This window comes from Pseudopodoces humilis, chromosome 10, assembly GCF_049639895.1.
Source record: "Pseudopodoces humilis isolate 2021_Gansu_Grassland_sample_001 chromosome 10, ASM4963989v1, whole genome shotgun sequence".
Taxonomy (NCBI): Eukaryota; Metazoa; Chordata; class Aves; order Passeriformes; family Paridae; genus Pseudopodoces; species Pseudopodoces humilis.
In genome coordinates, this window is record NC_142209.1 from 27884022 (window position 1) to 27907912 (window position 23891).

General features: G+C 41.4%; 1 protein-coding gene across 10 annotated transcripts in view; it reads right to left on the bottom strand.

The window, feature by feature from the left end:
- The window catches only part of DAB1 (DAB adaptor protein 1), a 142166-nt gene that overhangs the window by 18829 nt on the left and 99446 nt on the right, over positions 1 to 23891 (bottom strand). For 4 of the 10 annotated variants that reach the window (XM_088060580.1, XM_014250908.2, XM_088060577.1 and 1 more), the window contains exons 5-10: positions 17711 to 17842; positions 16997 to 17116; positions 16325 to 16363; positions 14913 to 14978; positions 10389 to 10448; positions 649 to 705 (exon numbers count right to left, since the gene is read on the bottom strand). In XM_088060580.1, coding sequence (XP_087916706.1) covers positions 649 to 705; positions 10389 to 10448; positions 14913 to 14978; positions 16325 to 16363; positions 16997 to 17116; positions 17711 to 17842 — 474 coding nt within the window. The remainder of the gene's footprint in view (positions 1 to 648; positions 706 to 10388; positions 10449 to 14912; positions 14979 to 16324; positions 16364 to 16996; positions 17117 to 17710; positions 17843 to 23891) is intronic. The other 6 variants (XM_088060579.1, XM_088060582.1, XM_088060581.1 and 3 more) reach the window with 6 other exon arrangements.

Here is a 23891-nt window from a genome sequence, read left to right on the forward strand (position 1 = left end):
TGCTTCGAGGTGATGGATCTCTGGATACTCTTCATAGATATAATTCTGTTAAAGCTCTGCAGACCCATTTCTAAACAGGCAGCTGGAGAGAGTGATAGGAAAGTCAACAGCACTTTGTTATTATAAACCCTCACTCACAATATTCCCCAGGAAAGAAAATTACATTTACAGGGGAATTATTTTTTTTACAGAATAGCAACCTCATATGCAACAGGAACTACAGAACCACATCAGAGAATGTAAACACAAATTCAGTGGGAACACAACACCTTCATTTACTGACTGGAGGCAGCTTTAAACAGCAGCCCTTGGAGGTGGATTTCGAAGTTCCAAATGGTCCAGGAGTCTTTTTTCTACAACCCAGCTCTCAGCCTGAATAAATGAATGCATCTTCTCTGACACAGAGCTGCCTTTATCTACTTGCAGCACATGAGATCCTGGACACCAAGCACTTATCTTTTATTTCTGTGATTTCACTGTCACTACAGAACTGATTTCACCCCTTATGCTTCATTAAGATTATTCACATCTGATATTAGCTATGTTCCAGTGAAGTTAATCCCAAGCTGAACATTTTCCAATTGCACTATTCCTATAGGTGATTTCAGCTATATTTCTTTAAAATATTTTTTAGTGTCACAACCTTACCTGAGTGACTGAAACAAGATTTTCATCAATGTCCAGCAATAAGTTTCCATTCTCCAGCTGTAAAGCATGATTTATGAAATGAGATGAATGATTTATGAAAATGACATGAATTTCTGAGCATGAAAATGATAACCTCCATAATTATTGACTTCAGCATTGAAATGAAAACCATTTCCATCTTGCTGTGAGCACAGATATGAAATCAGGCAATCAAAACAGTGAGTCTGAATGCTGCTGGGATGTGGGGCAAACATACACTTCATTTGTGCTAAATCTCATCTTCTGGTGTATAAAGCAATTTTACCACTTGTGACACACCTATTTATTTTCCTAAATATTTATTAATTCAGCAGTAAGCATACCCAGTGAGTTCTGATCCTGCTTACATTAAGGGAACTTTTCCTAGGCTTGTGAAAGAAGGGATTTAACATCCTCAGGGGAAAAAAGAATGATTGAGTTTTGGATGACAAAAGCTCTAAAACCAAATATCTTCAGAAAAAACCCACACATTTCAAACTTTTTTCTTGCCAAAGGGTAAACATAATTAAGATAATTAATTTCTTTCCATAGCAATTTTGAAAATGACGTGAGTCAATTCAAGTTATATTTAAATCTATAGTTTTTCTGCATGTAAATATACATGGGAATATACTGCCCTCACATCTGTACATATCTGTATCCATCCACACACTTAGCACTTCAGAATGCTAAATTTCAGGTAACATTTATTGTAGTGTTGGAGACTTCATTTCTGCAGACACAAACAACAGCAGGCTGTCGAAAATCAAGTCTGAGATGACTGAGAAGCTTCATACAAGTTACCAGCCAGTAATTCCACGTCACTTAAAAATCCCACAAACAGCTTAGAATGCTTTCCCCCCTCCCCATCTCATCACAGAGCTGAAGAAAAGAGAAAAAAAATGAGTGGGAAAAGGCAAAGTCAAAGTAACATAATGTCACTGTGCACAATCAGCAACAGATACAGCCCTGTACCTTCCTGGAGCTGACCCTGTGTTCCCCCAGCCCCAGGTGAGGAAAGTGTGAGAAAAGCTGTGTCCATTTACTCAAAGAACTCCAGAGACATTGAAAATACTCTTTAAATGGAAGCAGGAGGCTTTCAGAGGGCCCAGTTTTGGGCAGCAGTTCATCACTTTGTGCTCTGACAGCTCCCTTGTTTGCCCCCCGCCCTCCCGCACCAGACGCCTGGAGAGATGCTCCAGCTCTTGGTCTTTCTCCATGTGAGGATTCCTCCATGGAATTTGGTTTAATTATTCAGGAAGGCAGATGTTGAATGTGAGACCCCACTCCAGCTCAGCCAGCCAGGAGCTCAGCAGGCCCTCACCAGCAGCCGTGCAGGCCAGGGCAGAGGAAGGAGAATTAATCCTTGTACCCCGGTGACATTAAACCTGGTGTGAAAGCTCCATCTCCTGTACAGGCATGTGAGACATCCTGTCAATCCTGCAAACACAAAATATGGAAATCTGGCTCCTTAAAGCAGCAGCACCAGTCCAAGCCAGGAGTGGTTTTAAATGAGCAGAATTCCTCGTGACTCTTTTCACTATTCACTAAAAAATAACTTATTATCCAGGAGCTGAAGAAAACTCCAGAGTGCACAAGCAATGGTAATCACAGAATATCCAGAGCTGAAAGGCACCCATAAGGATAAGGGACAAGTGAACTGCAGCTCTCATAAACCACATAAAACTGATCCACTCCAGTACTCCCTCTGATCACCAAGTCCTCTGAAAAAACATCTTTTCTAAGCAATGCAGAAGTTCAGAATTTAAAAGGGAAATCTGAAACAGGGCTCTTGTGCCCACAAGTGTGAAGCACCTTCTTCTTTCACTCCCATTCAAGTATCAAGACAGAATATCCAACTTCTGCTACTCAGTCTGTTTTTCACCAGCAGCAAGGGATCTACACTGACATACAGCACGAGAAAACCTGCTTAATACTGCTGTACTTTTGCAAACGAGATGATAAAAGTAGCATCTCACAAAACGTGGTTTTGTAATCTCAGAGAATGGAGCAAAGATGGTGCTTAAAAGCACAAAAAAAATACATGGTAATTAACTTGTACTCTGCTACACAGCTCAGCAAGAAAAAAAGAGTATGAAGGATACTAAATATAGCAAATAAGCAGCAATTAGTAATTAACCTTTGAGCTGGGTATTAGCTATTCAACTCTTTTAAGGCAGCAGAGAGATTTAAACTTAAGTTTCTTGCATGTAGGGTGAGTGTTAGACCACACAGCCCAGCAGACAAAAGAAGAATCACCCAACCACAGCCTCTCTGCATCTCCAATTCCCTTTTTCTGACATGGATTTTACATGTAAGTCTAATGACAAGTCAAATGGTTGGTCAAACTGAAGATTTTCTATCTTAATTCAGTTGAACACGTAAATATTTTGGCTATGACAAATAACTTTCCTGATGGTTCGAATGGTGATTGCAGCACAGGAAAGCCCCAGTTGTTTGCATCTTACACCACAACTGTTGATATTGCTACAAGCTCCATGAGCTGCAAGCAGCTTGCTAATTAACCACAATTCATTCAAAAAGAACAATCAGAACCACAATGAAGGAGTATGTCAGCATCGTGACTAAACCCATCATCAGTCAAACCATGTCTGGTAGGTCGAGACACACCAAAAACATCCCACAGACATTGTTTTCCTGTAGAACTACTGCTGAATTAATGAAGTGGCATGGGAACTCAACAAAGAATTGCTCAATTACTTCCCAATTAAAGAGAATACACAGAAGAATGCGTGTCAAGAAACAATTGTCAATGTCTTTGAAATCTCCAGCTTCCTACAGATCCTCAAATGCCATGAACTTTCCCAGTTACAGACTGCTGTTACCATCCCAGATTTACAGAGGTACAGCTGAGCACAACCCTTTCATTTTAAAGCTGCTGTGAACATTTTGTTGTGGAATAAAGAATGGTTTAGGGTGGAAGGGACCTTAAAGCTCATCCAGTTCCACCCCCTTCCACCAGACCAGGCTGCTCAGGGCCCCATCCAGCCGGGCCTTGAACACTTCCAGTGATGGAGGCAATTCCCAACCAGTACAGGTCACGTCAGCAACATCAGCTGCCATAAAACCACTGCTGGATTTTTATCCAAAATACAGGCATTTTGGGCATCTGACACTGCACAGGGCAAAAATCCTGTCGTTTTTATCCAGTGATCCATGGGACATCAGAATTCTCCTGTTTCAAGTTCCTCTTTCCAGTTTCACAGGGTAACTCTGAATTAGTGATCCACGACCATTGTCCTTCAGGAAATTCTCCTGAAGCCATAAACCCAAGTCCTGGGTGTGATGATGACAGGACAGCCTTGAGCTTCAGTGCATTCCCCAACTGAGCAGTTTCCTTTGTTTGGTGACTGGGCAGCCCTGGAAGTGCTGGTTAAACATCCTGTTAGTCAATCCTGCACAGCTGAAGAATTGGGATTGTTGGATTTAATTGACATCCCAGATTACCGAGGCGTGTTGAGGGAATTGAATTGCTCCACTGTTGCTCGATAGCTGCCTTTAAATTAAGGAACTCTTCATCTGATCAAAACAGACGCTTACTCATTTGTTTATTTTCTCTTCATTTGCAGGGAACTTAATTCTGAATTCCCTGTGTACTTGGGGTATTTACTTTTATAGGAAATAGTATTTAAAACGCTTCAATTACCACTTTTCTCCGACAGACTCTAATAAATCAGGAGTCCACCAGAGTGACTCCAGCTTGGAGCCAGGCCCACACTGCTCCCAGGCTACACATTCCCAAGGCACTGGAACTTCCCAGGCACAGAGGGTGCTGCTGCAAAGGTCCCAGACACGTGGGCAGGACAAGGAAAGATGTCCTGATCCTTTCATGTCAGGAACACAGCCTGGGGATAAGGGGTGGCTTCCTTTAACTGCAGGTGGGAGACACAAGAGGTGATGGGAACCTGGACTTCCACGTGGGAGCCAAACTCTGCTTCTGGACTGAGACAGGATGCTTGCAGGAAATAAACTTAACAGTGAAAGGGAGTAAGGTACAACTTCATATTTATTGTTTAAAATACTTTCAAGGCACTGTCTGACAGGTGTATCCACTGCTTTTCAAAATAACAGGTGACTGGAACTCTAACCAAATTTCAGAAACAACTTATTTCTACCTTCATTACTAAATACCTTGTCAAGGTATTTTCCAAACTTTGAAATCCCATGAGTTTCAGCAGGCAAAAAAGCCAAGACCTGTGTACTTCTGTACCTAATAATGTAGGGTAGCACTGAATGTATGTGCAAAAATTAAACCCCTAAATGTGAAAATGATGTAATTAAAGGCATGAAGTGACACAGACCAGGTAAAGCTGCAAATTTCATTACCTAGAAAGCAGGTTGTAAATAAACATTTTAGTAAATTACTCTGAGCTGTAAGGCTCTGAACAAATCCAAAAGTAGTGAATCAACAAAAGGTGCAGCTGTCAATTTAATGTATCAGCTTCTATCAGAAAAAATCTGCATGGGCCACATTAAATAAAAGACAAAAATTCACTATACGTGACAGAATCAATGATTTGTGCCACAATCACTGAGATCCATCTATGGTTCAACTACACTCTTTTCTCCACTTTGGAGAATATCAAAAGGTGCAGAATATTACCCAAAAAAATGTCCAGGCACCCAGTGAAGTTTAGGAATACAAATACACATGAAGCCTTTAGACATGTGACCCAACAGACTGCATGACTGAGAGGAGCCACTGAAATGTTCACTGCTAATTTACATCACCCAAATTCTGGATTAAAACCACAAATCTAAACTGCCACACCCATGGCAGCACCCATGTGCCCCATATCCAACAAGAAAACTGTGCCAACCAAGAAAAAGCCTGCACCTTTGGGTTTTATTTTGTTTTTTCTTCTTGAAGAGCACAGGGAAAGAACAAACTGATCCAGGCCAGTGCTGCTGGACTACAGCTTCCCCACACAATGTGATTACATCCCCAAATCCTAAAGGATTGCAGTAGGAAGTGAATTCAAAGCTTTGACATCATGTAATCATTCTGCTGGTGGAGCAGGGTTTAGGATCACAGGATGGGAAACCTGCTAGCAGGACAACTCCCACAGATTAAAATCAGCTCAAAATGCAGCTCACAATATCCATATGGCATAAAAGAACAATTAAATTAGGACATTTTATTCCTATCTGTGAAACAGCACTCCTTCACTGTTAAAACCTGCTATTTGACATGCCAGATATAAAATCAGGGATGATCTGAAACATGAAGTTTGTATGAGGAGGTTTTCAATGCTAGAAACTATCCAGATTATCTTTATCTCTACTCGTCTATACATTAACAATGGATTAATTCTAACATCCAACCCCTCCTGATGCTGGAAATCAGACTCTGAATTCAGGTTAGCAACTTTCTGAATTGTGCTGCTCTACCCAGCAGTGCAAAAACAATTTTTCAGGATTTGGTTAAAATGCCTTTAACTTTGAGCTCAAGTGTTAAATTCCACATAAACCATGTAGTTAACACACATGAAGGAACTTCATCACTTTATGTTGATGACGCTATGAACTGGGAATATTAGGGAGGAGGACCTGGCTTCTGCTTCCTGTGCCACTCAAGTTTTTATTAAGGAATAAACCAGAAAATATCCCAGAAAAGACAGCTCAAAAAAACCCCCAAACAGTTGGATGGGGCTTGGAGCAACCTGGTCTAGTGAAAGATGTCCCTGCCCACAGCAGGGGGCTGAAACAGATCTTTAAGGTGCCTTCTAATCCAAATCATTTTATGATTTCCATTCTATGATTCTGCCTAAAAAACAAAGCCCACCAAAACATCAAGCCAGACCACAAAACACTTTCCCAACAAATTGATATATTTTCCAATTTTGCAACAAGTAGCTGTACCTGTTAAAAATGCACATCCCATACTGCACAATTAAACCTCATACACGGGGTTTAATTGAGTGTGACTAAGTCAGGACATTTGAACACAGGAGTCTCTTTCAGAAAATGTAAATAAAACTGGACAGTTTTCCCAGCACAGATGGCCACACACCAGGACTGTGCACTCCCTTTTTCCTCATGTCTGAGAATCTGAAGTCCTGGAAGCCTAACTGTGGAGGCTGAAGTCAACATTAGCAGCCTGCGAGTTGTCTCTGCAAAGCCACAACAATGCAAATTCGGGAGAAGCCAGACGTGGGAATGGCACTGCAATCCCAGCCAGAATCAAAGCTGAGCTTTCCCAAACACACCAGAACCACCAGGCAGAGCTTGTGGCTTCTAAACCTGAGTGTGCTCGGGCCCAGCTTCATCTGCTCCTCCCACACCATGTCCTAAGACAGAGGAATTTCTCCCTGTCTGCTCCTGGTTTGATATTCCCCACGTAGCTGGCACCAGCCAAGTGCCTGCCTGCATTGTAAGGAACCAGCTCTGAAGCCTTGGATCTTTATTCAGCAGCGAGATGAGTTGTTTGAAAGCCTTCATGAAATTGTTAAGCAGATAGTTTAGACATTTTGATGAGGAGAGAAGGCTTTATTGTGACGTGACTGACAGTCTCTCTGAAGGGTATTTACAGTCTGACTCTTATTACTAAAAACACCGTGACAGGTAGAACTTGATGTGGATGTTTAATGGGGAGACGAAGGGAAATTATGACAAAAAGAGCTCATTAAACATTTCCCTTTTTTTAGAACAGTTAATTTCACACACAGAACTAGAATTTCTAAGTGGAGCATGCACCACTTAACAGAAGATTTTAGGATAAGTCTGCTTTCTTTGTCTTGATTTCTACTCTCAGCAAATGGGGAACAGGAGAATTGGTCTAAGGACAGAGCAGAGAGAAAATAAGAAAAAATTTAAGAAGTGTGAGTTAATACCAAGGAAGGGAGAGGTACTGGGAGGGAACAGAAGTCCAGGAAAAGTGTGTGTCTGGAGCTCAGCTGAGGAAAACCACAGGAGAACAGGATTTGCTGGGAAGGGATGCAGCAGAGAGATGGAGAAATACAAGAATTGCATTGAGTAAGCAATCTTTTCATCCCAATGTCAGAGAAGTGACTTGGCAAGCAGCCACTGCTGATAATTGAGTTCAGTGGGTCCGTTCCAATCCCGGGATGTGAGGCTCATTCCTTTCCGCCTCATTTGCTCCATATTTACATTATTTGATATCAGAGATCACGAGGAGCCAGGCTATAAAGCACTTTGACACCTGCTGACAAACGACCTCACGCAACGGCACAGCATTGTTAAGTACATGAATACACAATTTTGAACTCTCCTGCTCCTCCCTGGCACCACCAGGGAGATGCTTCACACCTTCAGCCTCAGTGGGATCCTCTATCCATGGAGAAATATTTGCCCAAATGGTTCTGGTGCCTTAGGAAGCTGTATCTTACTGAAAATCAGTGTGAATTATACTGCCCAGTTTCAAAGCATCCTCTGAAATAAGGATTTTGCCCTCAAGAATCTCACCCCACCTAAGCCTAACTTTTAGAAGACCTGCAGGTCATTTAAAATTCATCTGCACCACAAAAGAACCACGTGCAGATGAACATTTATTTCCATCTGAGAGGGACACGTTGTGCAGATGGGAGGAATTTCACAGAATCAGAGAATCACTGAATGGTTTGGGTTGGAAGGGGCCTTAAAGATCATTTTGTTCTAAACCCCTGCCATGGGCAGTGAGTTCTCCCACTGGAGCAGGTTGTTCCAAGGCCAATCCAACCTGAGCAGTGGCCAGTTCCCTCCACTGGCTACAGAGAGACAAGGCACCTGGATGACCACTTCAATATCCCTCACTTTTCTGTTCAGAGACTAAACCCACCTGGGAACACACCAGAGGAAAACAATCCCAAGATGGAAACTCCATCTCTGTCCAGGGACCGTGGGCAGTTCAGCCTGAATTCAACCAAAACTTGCTGTATTGTTACTAAAAGCTGAATATATCATCAGCAGAGAGAGTTCATGGTGCCTGTAACCTAACTGGAGCCACAAAAAAGTTTCCCACTTCATTCATCCATTATGAAATTACTGAAAGCAAGACCTCCTAATAAAGGAACTGTCCTTACATGTTTAAGCCAGGTACAAGAGCTTGATTATTTGCCCTGAGATTGAATTTTAGAGGTTTATATAATAATGACAGCTATAAATTGAAAACAAAATTATGGCAAGTGTCTCAATGACAGAGAGTCTCACATGTGGAAGGGTGAGCAATAAATCAGATGGGCAGTGGAATATTAAATTGCTAATTTTAAGAGCTGTTGCTCTTTCTTTTCTTTTAATACATACTAATATAAAAAGGTGAAACAGGATCTCAGCTACCTCTTTCTTCCTCTTCTCCTTTTCTTCATTAATTAATGTATAGAAGTTGATTAGAGAAAAAGCTTTAATCCCTTTAAATTTAACCATGAACTAGCAAAAAAAAAATTTTAAAAAGATGCAACCAGCTTCATGGAGATGGCAGATTAAATGTATTTGATGATTACAGAGTAGGTTCCATGAGTCCTATACCTCACATCTGTTATTTCCAAGACAGAATAGTACCAGAGTGTCTGCAGACATGATTGCAAACACTGCACACCCAGTCACACTGCAATAACCTAAATTACACACTGCACCCTGAGTGAAATTGAAGCATCACTGAAAGGATACTAAAAGAGTCACAGGAAAAGCACAGCAGAAAAATTCTAACACTGAACTATATGACAAATTACATGAAAAGTAAGTGAAAAATCAACAGCTACTCCATGCCCAAAAATACCTCAATCAGTGATGCGATGTGAGTTATTTCACCAGATTTTTGCAGGCAACATAAGGATGCTTCCCTGCTCCTACTGGCTCATCATGAAATATTTCTGGCAGTGTTTGTTTGCTTGTGCAAAGCCCAGCAGTGTCACAGTCCAGGTCCCCATCCAGCCCCTCCACAGAATTTTTTTTTCTTTTTTTTATTCCAATTCTTGGTCAGCCCAAGCTGTGCAAGTCGCCACATCCTGTTGTGAAAAAGTCTCCTTCTCTTAACACAGGCACCTTCCCTGTGTTTACACTACACTGAAATTCCTGACCTTTTCCTTGTTTTTTCTCCACTCTCACACAGATCCTCAGAAATATTAATTTTTTGTGTAACCAAAGCAATCCAACGATTTCTTGAGGCATTTCTAGCACAAATTTATATTGAACAGCATAACCCACCCTTCAGCAAACACACACCTTGTTCCAAAGCATCTGCCACTTCTCTGCACTGCTCGTTACCATTCCTTTCATATTTTGGGAATAAATGCTTCACCTTTTCCAAATGCCAATACACAGAACAGGAATGGTGTTTTTTGGCTACAACAGCATATTATTTTCATGCCCATGCAAGGCACAAGACAGAAAGAAATCAGCTGAATTAAGGTTGGTTTCTTGTATACTTAGGGCACGACAGAAATAATACACATTTGGGTACTGGAGGAACCCTTCTAAACCAGACAGCACCTCAAGCATTAATAGAAGGCTTACTGTCAACTCCTAACCACAAATAACACATTTACAAATGGTGACTTGCCTAAAAATGAGTTAGAAAAGACAGAAAGGAGATTCAAGCAATGAATGAGATGGATATTAGTGACACCACAACCCCAACCAACCCACAATGTATCACTGACGAAAGTCACACCATGAGGAACAGATCAAATCTTACAGACAACAATTCAAGTCACAGAAGCTAAAATCACACTTCCTTTATGTACATAATTAGGGAAGATACTTACACTTACAGGTTGACTTTTTGGCACATCATAAACACCTTCCTTCTTTTGGCTGGTAGGAACCTGCAACAGCAAAGGAAAACTGAGGTCACTACAAAAGCAGCTTGGATGAAATACTGAAAAAAGCAACTGGTATTTATGCACAGTGTGTACATAAATGAGTAATTCATTTAATACTAATTTTTGATAGTAATGAAATCAAGGATGGTTCCCTTCTTATCCAAGTAGGACTATTAATGGAGAACATACTGAAGAAATAAAACACCTATCTGAATTTTTTTAAGCCCAGCAGTGTTCAGAAAGGAGATTTCCATTCTCAGATAATTCTGGTTGCATGAAGTTCAGGAGCTCCTTCCTACTTAAATGGTTGTTTTTTCCTTTAGCTTGTGGGTTAGAGATGTACAATGGAAGTTATGGTCAGGTGAGTTCATCATCTCCCCAGATGAAGAGACAGAGCAGAGTTACCAAGATGAGGGTAAGAGATGTTTTTACCTTGAGTCAGATTTCTTCCTCACATTTTATTTAATCATCTAAAAAGAGTCCCAGTACTGCAGTGATGGGGCCTTGTGGCTGCTCTATGAAATATTTGGTTACAATGCTGCAATTTTCCTAAGGAATTAAGGCCTCTTGAAGCCTGACACAGGAGAGATGGGCAGGAGACTATGCACTTTAACTTTGTGTGAGCCTTTAGTTGAGCCACCAGTCATGATTTATATCCAGGGGATTTATAACCTGCTCATGCAGACTCAGCTGCTTTGTGCTGGGCTGTGCTTGCCCAAGGACCACTTGTTTGCATATTTAAGATTTGTGATTATATTTCCTTTCCTCCCTAGAAGTACTGAGTGTCCACTGTAAATGACAAAAGCAAAAAGAACAGTAACCTGTTCTAATCAGTGGTGCTTTTCCATCAAACAAGGCACTTGGAGTACAAAAATTACATTTCAGACAACAATGAAACCTCACAGGTCAATGACATGATATTGCAAGTATGATAAAACTATGACCTTTTTGTTTCCTAAGATAACAGGTATCTTAAGGTTCTGATATTAAACTCAGACTGGTCTAGAGGAAGCTGAAGAAATGTTTCTTATTCATTGAGATGTGCTATCATTTCTTACTCTGCATAAAATCCTCTCTGTACTGTTTGTCCCTGCTGTTCTCTCACCCCATCACAGCTTTCACAAGAAACTGTGGGGCTTTAACTTGGTGCACGTTGAAGAAGTTTGTCAAGAACTCTCAAAGAAATTGAATGTACTTTGTGGAAGATCTCTTCCATTCCTATCCTTGGTGTTCTCTGGTCACTTCCACTAAAGCCAGTGTCACGTTAGATATGTGAAACTGGTAAAAATTCAGTGTCATGGCATTGACAGTCTGGAAAGAGAGCTGTAGGTGACAGTGAGAGCAGGAACCAGGAATGGTCAATTTAGGAAGACACTGGAAAGCTTCACAAAAGAAGGGGGAATATGGAAAGGTAAGCTGTTTCTAAACTTTCATTAGGGTACGTTTTTTTCTGTTTTCTCCTGAATGTTTCCCTTTCAGCCATTCTCCTCTTCCTCCTTCCAACCTTTCTGTGAAGTCATCCCAATTTGAATCTACATCCAGAGCTGACTGAGGACTGAGCATTTTTCCCTGCACTACCAATCCCCCTTTTTCTACTCCAGTTTATACTCAGAGAAGAGCTCCTTGCATCTCATATGAAGACAGAGAAACTTTCCTGAAAGCCATTTGTCCCTCCCAGCTCAGTGCTGCCTGACCTGCTCTCTTTTCTTGCTGTGCACCACCACATTTGTTTGCATCTCTGCTTACACTGGGGGGCTGCAAGGAATTGCTGTTTTCCTTTGATTAGCAGTACCAGTAAGAGGTACCAGCACTATTTCTGCTGTCAGCTCTGTCTCTGTGACAGGCTGTTAACCATCTGGATGTCTTTGCATCTTGCAGCAATAAAAGCACCACAATTCAGAACCCCCCATCTTGGATTGTCAGCTCCTCATGGAGCAGAACTTGCCTCTCCACAGAGACCAGTGCTGTTACACAAACACCAAACCACCTCCCAAAATCCCATCTCTACCTTGCCAGAGCACCAGGCAGCAGAGGAGATGCTATTAAGCAATCTGAGGGTTGGTATGTGCTCAGTGATTGAGTCCTTGCCTAACAAATTACAGCAACTTACACAGATAATATTAAAAGAGCAGACACAGACAGTCTTCGGGGTAATGTATCAAAGAGAGGTGACAGACAGAGAAAGAATGCTTAAAAAGAAAGTTATGACCTCTATTATGCTAAAAAGAAATAGAAATTGTCACTTTCTGCACGTATCTTTCATCTACAATTCCCCACGGGGTGGGAATCTCTTCCACCAAGGGAGAAGTGCATTTGTTGCACGCCAGCAAATGAAAAGCCAGAGCAGCACCAGCAGAAAGGTTTGGTGAGGCTGAAGCAAGGCTGTGTGAGGCTCTTGAGCAGATACATGTTTAGCAATGTCTGGTGTGGGGAAGGATTCACAGTAAATAATAGAAGCTGCCAAAAATCAGCATCAAATTAAAAATAAAAAAAAAAACAACGAAAACCCAACCAATCAACCAAAAGCCCCCCAAAAAATTTAAAACAGGATCTTTTCTGATTTTGTTTTTAATAATAGTCTGAACGGTTCTGAGATTACCAAGACCTTGTAAGAGAAACAATTCTGTCGGTGATCTGAGTGTAAAATCCGAGGTGTGGAGACCCAGCCTTGTGGAAGCCAAGAGCTCGGGAAGCCCAAGGAGCTGGGAAGCTCATGGCTATGGGCCAGTCTGCAGCTGGGACACCTCAGCATCCAGCAGGTCCAGAGAGACCCAAAAATGACTCCTCACTCCCCACACTTCAGCATTTGCTGCACCCAGGTAGTGCCTGTAGCAAACACAGAGGACAATGCTAGGCTGTGAATATCCAGAGTACGGGACACCAATCACAGGTGTTTTCTGTGACCACTGTGGGAGGAAACACTTCATCACATCCACATCTGTCAAATGAAGCCTTGAGCAATTCTCTGGCGACTTAGAGGACAGTAACAGCAGTACCCTGAGATGAGGCAAGGCCTCACTACCTCCTTTCACCTTTCATTTCCATTTTATGGAACAGACACTGCCCAAGGAGTCCTCCAGTTCTCTGGGCCATTCCTCAGAACACAGTTCCCACTTCTTCCCTGCTCACCAGTGTTTGCTGGAAGATCTATGAACACTGGGAGCCACAGCCCTATTTTGCTTCCTTCCACCAGGAATTCTTTGAAGTGTCACTGAAAGCTCCACACTTTGATGAACAACAATCACCTTTTCTTTTCCTCAAATCTACTTCTCACGGGATTTTTGTTTCTAGCACAAACCTGACGACTAGCAATTTTTTAACATTTGCTGAGAACGGTCAAACTTTCAACACTGAAAATGTTCAGCCTTAGGCAGACTCTCACCTTGAGAGCTTTGCATGCCTTGGTCCAGAGGTGCAAAAAGCTGCATTTTTGAGTGTGTGTAGTGAGGGTGCCAGGGGAGCAGCAGGGAGAGATTAAATGAATCTCATATTAACGACCCTCTGATGGCATCTGTAAGATGTCATTTTCTAATGTTTAATTTGTGTTTTCCTTTCCCACTCAGCTCTTTTTTATTTCAGCTTACAGCTACACTAGCCTCTTATTTTTCCTATGATCTTCCTACATTTTCTCACTACTTAATGCTTTTCCTTTTTTTCCCTTTTTGTTCTACACCTGCTCCTGCCTACCTTACAATCTTTTCCTAGAAACAGATCAACCTCTAGTCCAGCTGGATGAAATGCTTAATCACTGCTTGAAACTCCTTCCCCTCCACACTGAACGATTTCCTCGAATCACAATTTTCTCACAGCGCACAAAGATCTCCGTCTATCCTCAGATTTGCCTCCAGTATGTGATACAAAATGAATTACATTATATTTTAATAAACCTGGTACTGATCCCTTGAGGATAAATTGAACGACAAAAGATTATTTTATATTGCTTTCAATGCAGTTTTTTGTCAGTGTGAAGAATGTGAGCTCGGGCTTTAACATAACATATGCACTCTGAAAATAGTTTCCCTGGTCTGGGGCGATATCCCTTGAGAGCTCTGAGGTTTTGCTCAGTTATTTCCTTGGTTAGACAGAAACAAGAGCAGCACCACTGAAATTTCTAGGAATTGCTTGGATGGTCTGCCAACAAAACATCTTCAGCATGTTTCTCAGAATAGGTGTAAAAAATTTTCAAAAAATTAACAGGAAAAAAAAAAGAGAATCTCCATTTATCACCTCATATGGTGTACTCAAAAGTTTGCGAGTTGACAAAGTTAATATAAATTTGCAGAAGCTGATATGACAAACAACAGAAAAAAAAATCACATTGTGACTGGGCAGATAATGTCACCAGAATGAAATGCCAAGACACTTTTGGTGATGGATGAAAACTAAAAGCGAGCTATGTATGAAATGCACTTTCATCAAACGCTTGCGGTCGTTGCGATGGGAACAGCGAGGGGAGAGGTTTTATACCTGATAAATGTTTTCCTCCGTTTCAGGCTCACGGATGGGCTCGTGTCCAGCCTCAAACACAATGTACTATGGCACCAGCGCCAGAGAGGGACAGTCAGAGATGAAACAGAAGGGAAAAAGGCCGTTTGGAATTCCACGTCAAAACAAAGGCAGGCATTAAAGAAACAACTTCAAAGCACAGGCTGGCAGCAGGACAACCGGTTTGTTGGGAAGCACCAGGAAAGGTTGTTTCATATTTCATCAACCGGCAATGAACAGGCCTAAATCTCCTCTTAATGATCATTAGAGCAACTCCCTAATTCTTCCTCGCCAGGGAGACTGCCTGTGGCCCAAAATTAATTTTCTGAAGGCAACACGAATTTTGCCTCTTTTACATAATGGCAATTATTTCCACATATATTTATTATCTATGAATAAAAGTGCTAAATCCAAGCTGGGAGAACAGGCTGGTGTGTGTGGAACAGGCCACGTGGCAAAAGGCTGTCACAACACTTTTTCATTTTCAGGTTCTTGCTTTATTGTGAAGAGTACAGAACAAAACTCCTGACATTATTAAAGCTGAACAGTAATTTAGGGCATCCTGACTCTTATCATCTTTCTTGCTGCACCTTAGGCACTGTTCAATATTCACTAATGGTTGAATTGGTTCCTTTCAGTGTGACTCCCACTGATATGCCTAAGTGGGAGAACACAAAATCCCCAGGAAAAAAAGAAGTTAACTATCACATATTTTGTTTCAGCACAAAATCACAAGAACGGAATTACATCTTTTTCTTCTTCACACTCAGCAGGGTATTGGACATGAATATATTGACACATTTCTGATAGTCATCTTTGCTCCCAGACATTTTTCTTGGATGAAGCAAGACTTAAATTTCAGATCTATTATTAAATCATAGCTCAAACACCAACAAGGGAGTGTGTTACAACATCAATGCTACTGTTGGTTTGTTTTTTTTTCCCCAAATATTCACCCTCTGAATTAAATTCTGGCTCCACAGAAAACAAAAACAAAATGTCAACTTATTACTTTGAGAATGAGATGTCACCTTCCCTAATTCTCAGAGTAGCTCCCTTTTCAGTTAAGAGTTTGTATTAAAAAAATGATGACAAATCTCATTTTGAAACTTAAAATCTGGGTATGCAAGCCACATTTTAAGTAGTATTCATGACATATTTCCTCTAATATTTCTATACTCCAACTGAAATAGTCCATTCTATACAGACATATTGTGCTATTACTTACAGCTTTTTCTCTAAATATGCTACTTTCTGTGGAGGCTTTAAAGGTTTCTCACAAGCACTCTCTCAGTAAATTTCAAAACATCTTGTTCAAGGTTTTGGCTGTGTTTGAAGATAACATGTATCTAGCCATTTCTGAAACTCCAAGGCCATACAGCTTCAGAAATTACCTGGTATACAGGATCTTCTACATCTTCTTCCAAAATTGTCTACAGCAAAGTAAGAGGACAGGCAGTAAAAGCAAAGAACATAAACAACAGAGATAAAAGAACTGTATTCAGAAATTAAAGGACAGCAAAGGAATAAGCAAAATGGGCAAGCAAGTTTATAGTTTTCTTTCTTTAGGATACAGATAAAGTCACATTATGGTACAAAGTAACTTTATTCAAATTCCAACCGAGTTTAACAATCTGCACCTTGTTTGACTTGATTCAAATACACACATTCAGAAGTATATTGAATCTCTCCTAAAGTATGAGACACTTAAATCCTGACTTATAACACTTAAATCCTGACTTACAACACTTAAAACCTGACTTACAACACTGACCCTTCGTTGAAGTTCTCCTCCTGAATTAGAAGGAACACTAAGCAGGAAATGAGGGGATCATTTCCAGTTGCTAACCAGGTTCAGCACACCCCAGTGCCAGTTTTCAGCTCGGTTTAATCCTAGTCTGGGCTCAGGATGGCTGCTGGGCTCACGCTGGTCCTTTGGAAGCCAGCACTGCTCAAACCCACTGCTGTCAGAAGTGCTGAGGATGCTCAGAGCCTCTCTGGAGCAGCTCGGGGGGAAACTCCAAACCCAAACTTTTCGTGGCTGTAGTCTAAGCTTATTGGTGTACCTGGTATACCGCCTGCTCACACTGTTTGTCCTTTTGTGCCTTTTTTTCCATTTCTTCCCTTTGTTTCAGTTCATAGATGAGCTGAAACAGGTCTCGCAAGTCCAGGATTACAGGTTCAGCCTATGGAAGCAAAAACAGGGTGGAGAATTTCTGCAGGGGAAAATAAACACCTCTTATCCCATCCTGCTGAAAGAGCAGTTAGAGCACCTCCACAATTAAACTTCATATAGGATTAATTTCTTTCTCAGCACCCGGGCCTGGGTTAATTCCTACTGAACTAACTATGCTTGAAAATTAATGATAATTATAGTTATGAATATAAAAAGCATTATGAATATAAAAGGCACATGGATGAATGTAAAGGCATATTTATTAGTGGTTTCTCATCCACTGGAATTACAGTAGACTACACACAATGCGAGTTTCTGTGAGTATAGGAACACAAACAAATTTATCTTCATCCAGTCTAGTTTAGCTAGAAAGGTAAATAATAACTAATTATAACAAAACACATCATAAAAAATTGGGAACAATGAAACACATTCCCTTTTGCCCAAGCTGGTTCCATTAATTTACTATTTAAGATCTACACAGACCCTTGTGACTGGTTTAGCACAATCATAAACAACCCAAGAGTGGCCTCTTGAACAGCTTCTTACAAACGGCTTTTCAGCTGAGTTCCACGGCAGAAAATGACAGTGATTTGATACTTACTGCCTGGGCTGTTTTTATTGCCACAAATCTGTGATTTCCCTCCTTTCCACACACATATCCAAACGCTCGGTGGTCTGTGATATCCTTTGCAATGTAGGAAATTTCATGAACTGCGTGGTGATGCTGGAGTAGCTAAAAAACAAACCAGAACAGTAGAGAATATCCATCAGACTGATTAAAAGGCAGTGTAATTTCTCCTTCACCACTTTATCTGGATTCCACCACATTCTGATATGAAAACAAATTAGTATCTGAACTTTTTAAGCCTCTTTTTTTCTCAAAATCTAACCAAACTTGACTTGCTTTAGTAAGTTTACTAAAAGTTCCCAATGAAGATTTTTCTTGGTATCTTTAAGTGAAATATAATTAAATGAAAAAGACATTACCTAGTTATTACCTACACAGCATCCCAGGCACAAAATCAGTATTTCTAGGTACATAAATAAGCAGGGGCTGCAGAAATCTGTAGCTTCACACTGCGTGAGGGATTTCCCTTCAAGCAGTAATGCAGCTCCAAATATTTATTTTCCTCAGAGAATTAATGTAAATGTAATTATTCAGCTGGAAATCAATGTCAGATGCAAAAGTCCGTATTTTACTTAAAAGCACACTTTGGTGAATTGTAATAATAAAAAGACTTAATTTTTACTGTGTGAGCAAAACTCTGCCCAGAGTCAGGACATGAATCTGAGGCTCTTGGAAGCATCTCTTGTAGTGCCAGAATCTTTTTCACTTTGGACTAAACAGCATTTTGTCATCAAAGTAATAGAGAAGTATTTCCACTTAAAATAATGTCCTTGGAAAGCTTATCTAAAACAATCTATTAGTTTCAATTTCTATCTTCTGATATATTGACCTGCTCTTGTATCATCTGGGGATAATGCTATTTCTGAGAGCAGGCAAAGCCTCACAGGGAATTCTTTGGAGGTCCAGATTCCTGCTGGCTTTGAGAAAAGCACATTTTGAAAACCAGCATGGTATCCAGGCAATCTCTAAACAGCCAGTTATTTTTAGAGTTAAAAAAAAAAAACAAACAAGGAAAGTAGAAGTTTTAAAATTCAGAAGCAGGGAGGACATCCGTGTGCGGCAGGGAAAAGGCTGAGGGCGCGCAGGGCGAGTGACGGGACTTCTGTAGGGCAGGCAGTGGGATCTGAAAGGAGAGGCAGCCTGCAGGAGATGGATGGCTCCATATAAAACAAAAGACTGGACATATTTCATTTTCATTTCACAGTAAATGGCTCTTAATGTCCCTGTATCAAGACTGCTTGCTCGTGGCAGAGCTGAGTGCTGCCAGTGACTGCAGGCAGAACGGGGCTCAGCTGAAGGTGCACTCCAGACTCTCCCGACGTGTTGAGCGTTTAAAATTAATGATGGGATCTTACTTAGATAATACAGGGATATTGATTTATTAGGTTTTTTTGAAAACCAAGTTACATGCTATCTGTTACGATGAAATGAAATGTTCCCATCTCTCTATTCTGCATATGACAGGGAACGTTATCTCTGGCTCCTATTAAATCAAAGTTCTCTGACATTGCTTTATTGATTGCCAGGCAGCGTTTTGCACTGAAATTAAACTCTGATCAGATGCCTTCCTCGTGGAATTAAATTTGAAGATTGTTCTACCATGAAAGAGTATCACCCACAAAGAGAGAAGATGGAGGTGCTCCAATTTATTTGGGAATCCACATTCACTGTTCAAAAATTGTTACATTTCCAACGGTTATGATATTTTACATACAGTGTCAATAGAAACAGAAATTAAGTGAGAGTGGCTGCAATTATCCTTTTATGTATTTTACTGGATGGAGCATTTAGGGAGAGCTTTTCACTTGAGAGACACTGAGTTGGAACACAGATGTGAAATGCAAGGTTGCACACACACATCTGTATTCAAATGTAGATATAAACACACCTGCGTTTTCACAGCCCTCAGTTCACCTCCTGTGTCCTTTCTACATATTCCAAGGCTCCATTTTAAGCATTATTTACTGAGTGTCTGACTTTTGGCTCCTGCACAGCAGAAATGGGGCTCCTGCTGCACTCAGGAGAGATTCAGCACCATGAAATGCAAGATCAGAATCCTGTCTCTAGTGGCCACAAGCACATAGAAGAATTATTTCTCAACTCATGGATGTTTCTGACACCCCTGTATGCCAATGCTGATGGATTTCATCACACACTATTTGAAGTTTTTACTCTGTCTGTGCTGAGAGCTGCTACAAACCATATACCAATCCTTAAGTGAGGTACCAAATTGTTTTGGAGCACTGCAGCACGACAGAACAAATTATAGAGAAGACTTAATTTGTATTATGGTTCAACACAGTCAATTACATATTGCAGAGATTAGAAAGTAATTTAACATTTAAGTTGCAGCTGTTAACAAAATCCACAGCCTCCAAATTATTTTAGGTCTCCTGTGACTTTAGTCACTGTTGCAAATGTTGGGAGATTTTAAATGGAAACACAGATAAAGTCTCAAACCGGGTAACAAGACATTCTTGTGATGCATGAGTTCTTTTCTCTAGGCTAAACATAATGGCATTATTATATTTTATTCATACAAGCTTTTGCCCAGTGCTGAAAGTCCAAAATAACCATCTGCACCAAGCCTGCTGCCTCTTCTCTTCCCCTTAAGTTTACTCTGGTCTCTCCCACCAGCCATTGTTTCCTCTCCTTTTCTCCATTCCATCCCCTGCTTCTCCTCTTCCCCCAGGTCGCTCCCTGTATATCACACTGAATTGATTTAGCTGCCTCTGAGATCTGTAGCATTTCTAATTTCCCTCAGGCTGCTTGGCACCTATCATAAATTTTTTCACCCCTTATCCTCATCTTGCCCCTTTATTTCCATGCTGTAGCCTCCAGTGCCACTAAATCAATTAAGTCAATCAATTAAGTACTTGGAGGGTCCAGCAATCATGTCAAAAATGTGAGTTAGATGGTATGAGAAAGTCACTGCTTTACTATCGCTATTTCTCTTTTAATGAGGTTGTCTATTTAGTGGAGCCTGGGGCACAGTGTTAAGAGCCACAACAAAAAAAATATCCTACAAGCTGCAAATCCTCCTGGAAAAGCTGCCCCACCGAAAGCAGGAGGCTTGTTCCACACAGTATTCCATCCACCAGGACAAGTCTCACAGGGATTTGGGTTGCACAGCCTCCCACCTCGAGTATCTGCACGCTGAGCCTGGTTTCAGAGAGGTGGGATCAACTGGGAGCTCCACTATGGATGCTGGGATGTGGGATACAGATGGACCAAGCCTATTCCTGCCTGTTCACACTGGAAAGAGCAGTAAAACATTTTGCCTGTATAAACTCCCTAAACACCTCAGTCACCTACAAAATGGCAAAATCCTTAAAGGACTCATAATAAAATAACTTCACGGACCATAGTTTCAGCCATGTAAAAAAAAAAAAACACAGAAATTGAACCTAAGATGGAAAATGAATGGTAAAGCCTTACCAAGAAGCTCAGCAAGCCCAAATGTGAGAGGACATCGACCATTGCTTACTGCAACACATCCAGTGAAAAGAGTGAATTGCAGAACAGGTGAGTGGCTCTGAGATGAATTTTATCTCCCTCCTGCAAGGAAACACTGGGTGGCACAGATGGTTCTCCTTCACTGCACCCAGGAGAGGCTGCTGTGCTCTTAGCAGGGCTCAACATGCAGCACCTGCTCCAATGCTCTTCACAGCAATTTCCTTGCAATTCCTGTTTGTTTTAGCTGATATTTTCAGGGATCATGGGGACAACAACACACCACAAGCATTTCCTTAATTGTTTTGTTTGTGCTGCAGTGCTTCTCTGCTGCATCCTTAAAATGCACTTGGCAGAGGTGGAGTGGAGCTGCTCACCCCCATCATAAACATCCCACAGTCCTACAGGAACCCATGGCAGCAGGGTTGGAATTAGATGGTCTTCAGGGCCCCTTCCAACCCAAACTCCATGACATGAAACACCTGAATTCTCTACTGCACATTCAAATCCCAGACTGATCTAGTTTTGTACCTTCTGGAAGTTTTAAGAGATGGGCAGCAGTCCCTGGAAGTAGACAGCTAAAAAAACACCACCCAAACCCCCAAAACCTCTCCCTGGCACAGACTTTTCCCTGGTACCCTTTAAGGGGCATGGATACCTCTCAGGCAGTTGTGAACCCTTCCACTTCCTCTCCCTCTAGGGAAAAGTGCATTTCAGTGGGACTGTGTACACACAATTTGGAGGAAAAGTCAACAGTCTCAAATGTCAGAGTGAAATGAAAAACACATCAATGCATTGCATTTGCATCACAAACTTTCTCGAGTTGTTTTCTGGAACTTGGTATTTGGATGGCAGATGGGGTGGCAAGACATCAGCCTCATGAGATAAGGCAGGGGATGAGCAGATGGGGAAATGAAACAACCACTGCAAAATTCTCAGTTTCATGTGAAATAGCAGAGAGGAGACAGCTCAGTGTTATTTCAGAGCCACAGCTGCCAACAACTTCAAACTCCCTGCAAATTACTACTGGACACAGCACAGGGTGACTGAGAAACATCTTATTTCCCATCTGACAGCCCTTTCCTACTGTCATGAACACTTCAGTCACATGCCCGTGGAGAGGGGACAGAACAAACAATATATGACAGATCACAGTAATCTGCCTTAAATGTGATAGTGCTTAGTGTGAGAAAGACTTGATAGCCCCCCAAAAAATCTGTTATATAAACATTTACTGCAACATGTGGAAAATTTTATCAGGTTTGATCTAGGAAAGGAAGAGAGATGTAGAATTTAAGCTCAGCAAATTATCAAAATACTGAATTCCTACAAGAAGAGCAAGGAGGTTTGGAACAAAGCATCATTCCAATTCAGCTTTCAAAAAGAAATGTCACATATGAAAACCTGAAAAGCAAAACCCACTGGAAACCTCTTGCAATTATGGAGATTTCAGTATTGGGAGGCATTTCCCAGCACTGTCCAAGACGATTAGTTTTGGTCATGAAAGATTATGAACTGAACATAAAACCAAGGAGTGGGGGCTGAACCCTTCCCCTGAAGGAGACTGGAAATGAACAGCCCAGTCTTGAATCTGTTTGAGCCAGAGCCACTCATGGAATGTGGGCTGAACAACAGATTATGGACTTTCCTTCTGCAGAAATACCCTACCCCAAGAACGGGAGCAGAAAAGGAAAATGTAACCTCTGGAGTGTTCTCCAAGCCTGAAGGGCCCTCTCAGATGGCAGCCTGTAAGTGCAGCTTCACAATGAGAGGAAAATAAATCTGTCTAATCCCCGTGCTTCCTCCACACACACTGATTTCGCAGACAATAACCTGAAGGAAGACTTTTCCAAGTGCCAGCTACTAAAAGGCTTCTCAGCGCACGAGCTCTGCAATAAAAACACTTGGCACAAAAAGCTCACCCTGAGATTATATGCAGATCAAAGCTTGGTCTGTGTAGCACAAAGGGGCACATGAAATATGGTGCTGATAAAGAGAAGAATCAAAACAGATTTAGCCCCAGCTCTTGCAGACTCAGTCCCTCCAGGGGGGCAGCCGTCTGGCTGTGACACAGCACAGCACCCAGAAAAGTGTAAATTTAATTTTCTTTTAATAACAATAACAAACTTGTAAGAGCCATTCTCTTCCTGCAGCCAAGGAGACTGAAGCAAAAAAACCCAGATTATGTGACTTGCTGAGCTTACATGGCAACGTGCAAGGGAGCAGAGTCAGTGAGCAAGACCCTGTGTGAGGATAAGAACCTGCTCAAGTCTAGGGCTACAATAAGCTCTAGCTGTACACTCTGTCCTAAATAAAGGCAAGTACTTCCCAGGAGTAGCCCAGGTAAGAGCCTGTTTGGTTGGACACAGGAAAAGAGCTTAAAAGGGTACTTGGGCCACAGCTAAAATCCAAATTAATCCTCACCATTCCCTTTGCTCGATGAAAAAAGCATCCTGCTGCTGCCTTTATCTCATCTGGGAAGCAAGAGTGGGAAATTCTTGTGAGAGCACAGGTGAGTGCCCTGTGAGTGCCTCTGTGACAGACACCCAGTGATGCTCTCAGCTGCTGTGGCCCTGTCCCCAGCCCCAGAGTCAATTAAGGCAGCAGGACGTGGCTCTGGCAGCACAGCAGCCTAATTGTGATGAATGGATCTCTGATACCGAGCTGGCTGGATGCTCCAAGAACCTCATTTGTGAAAGAG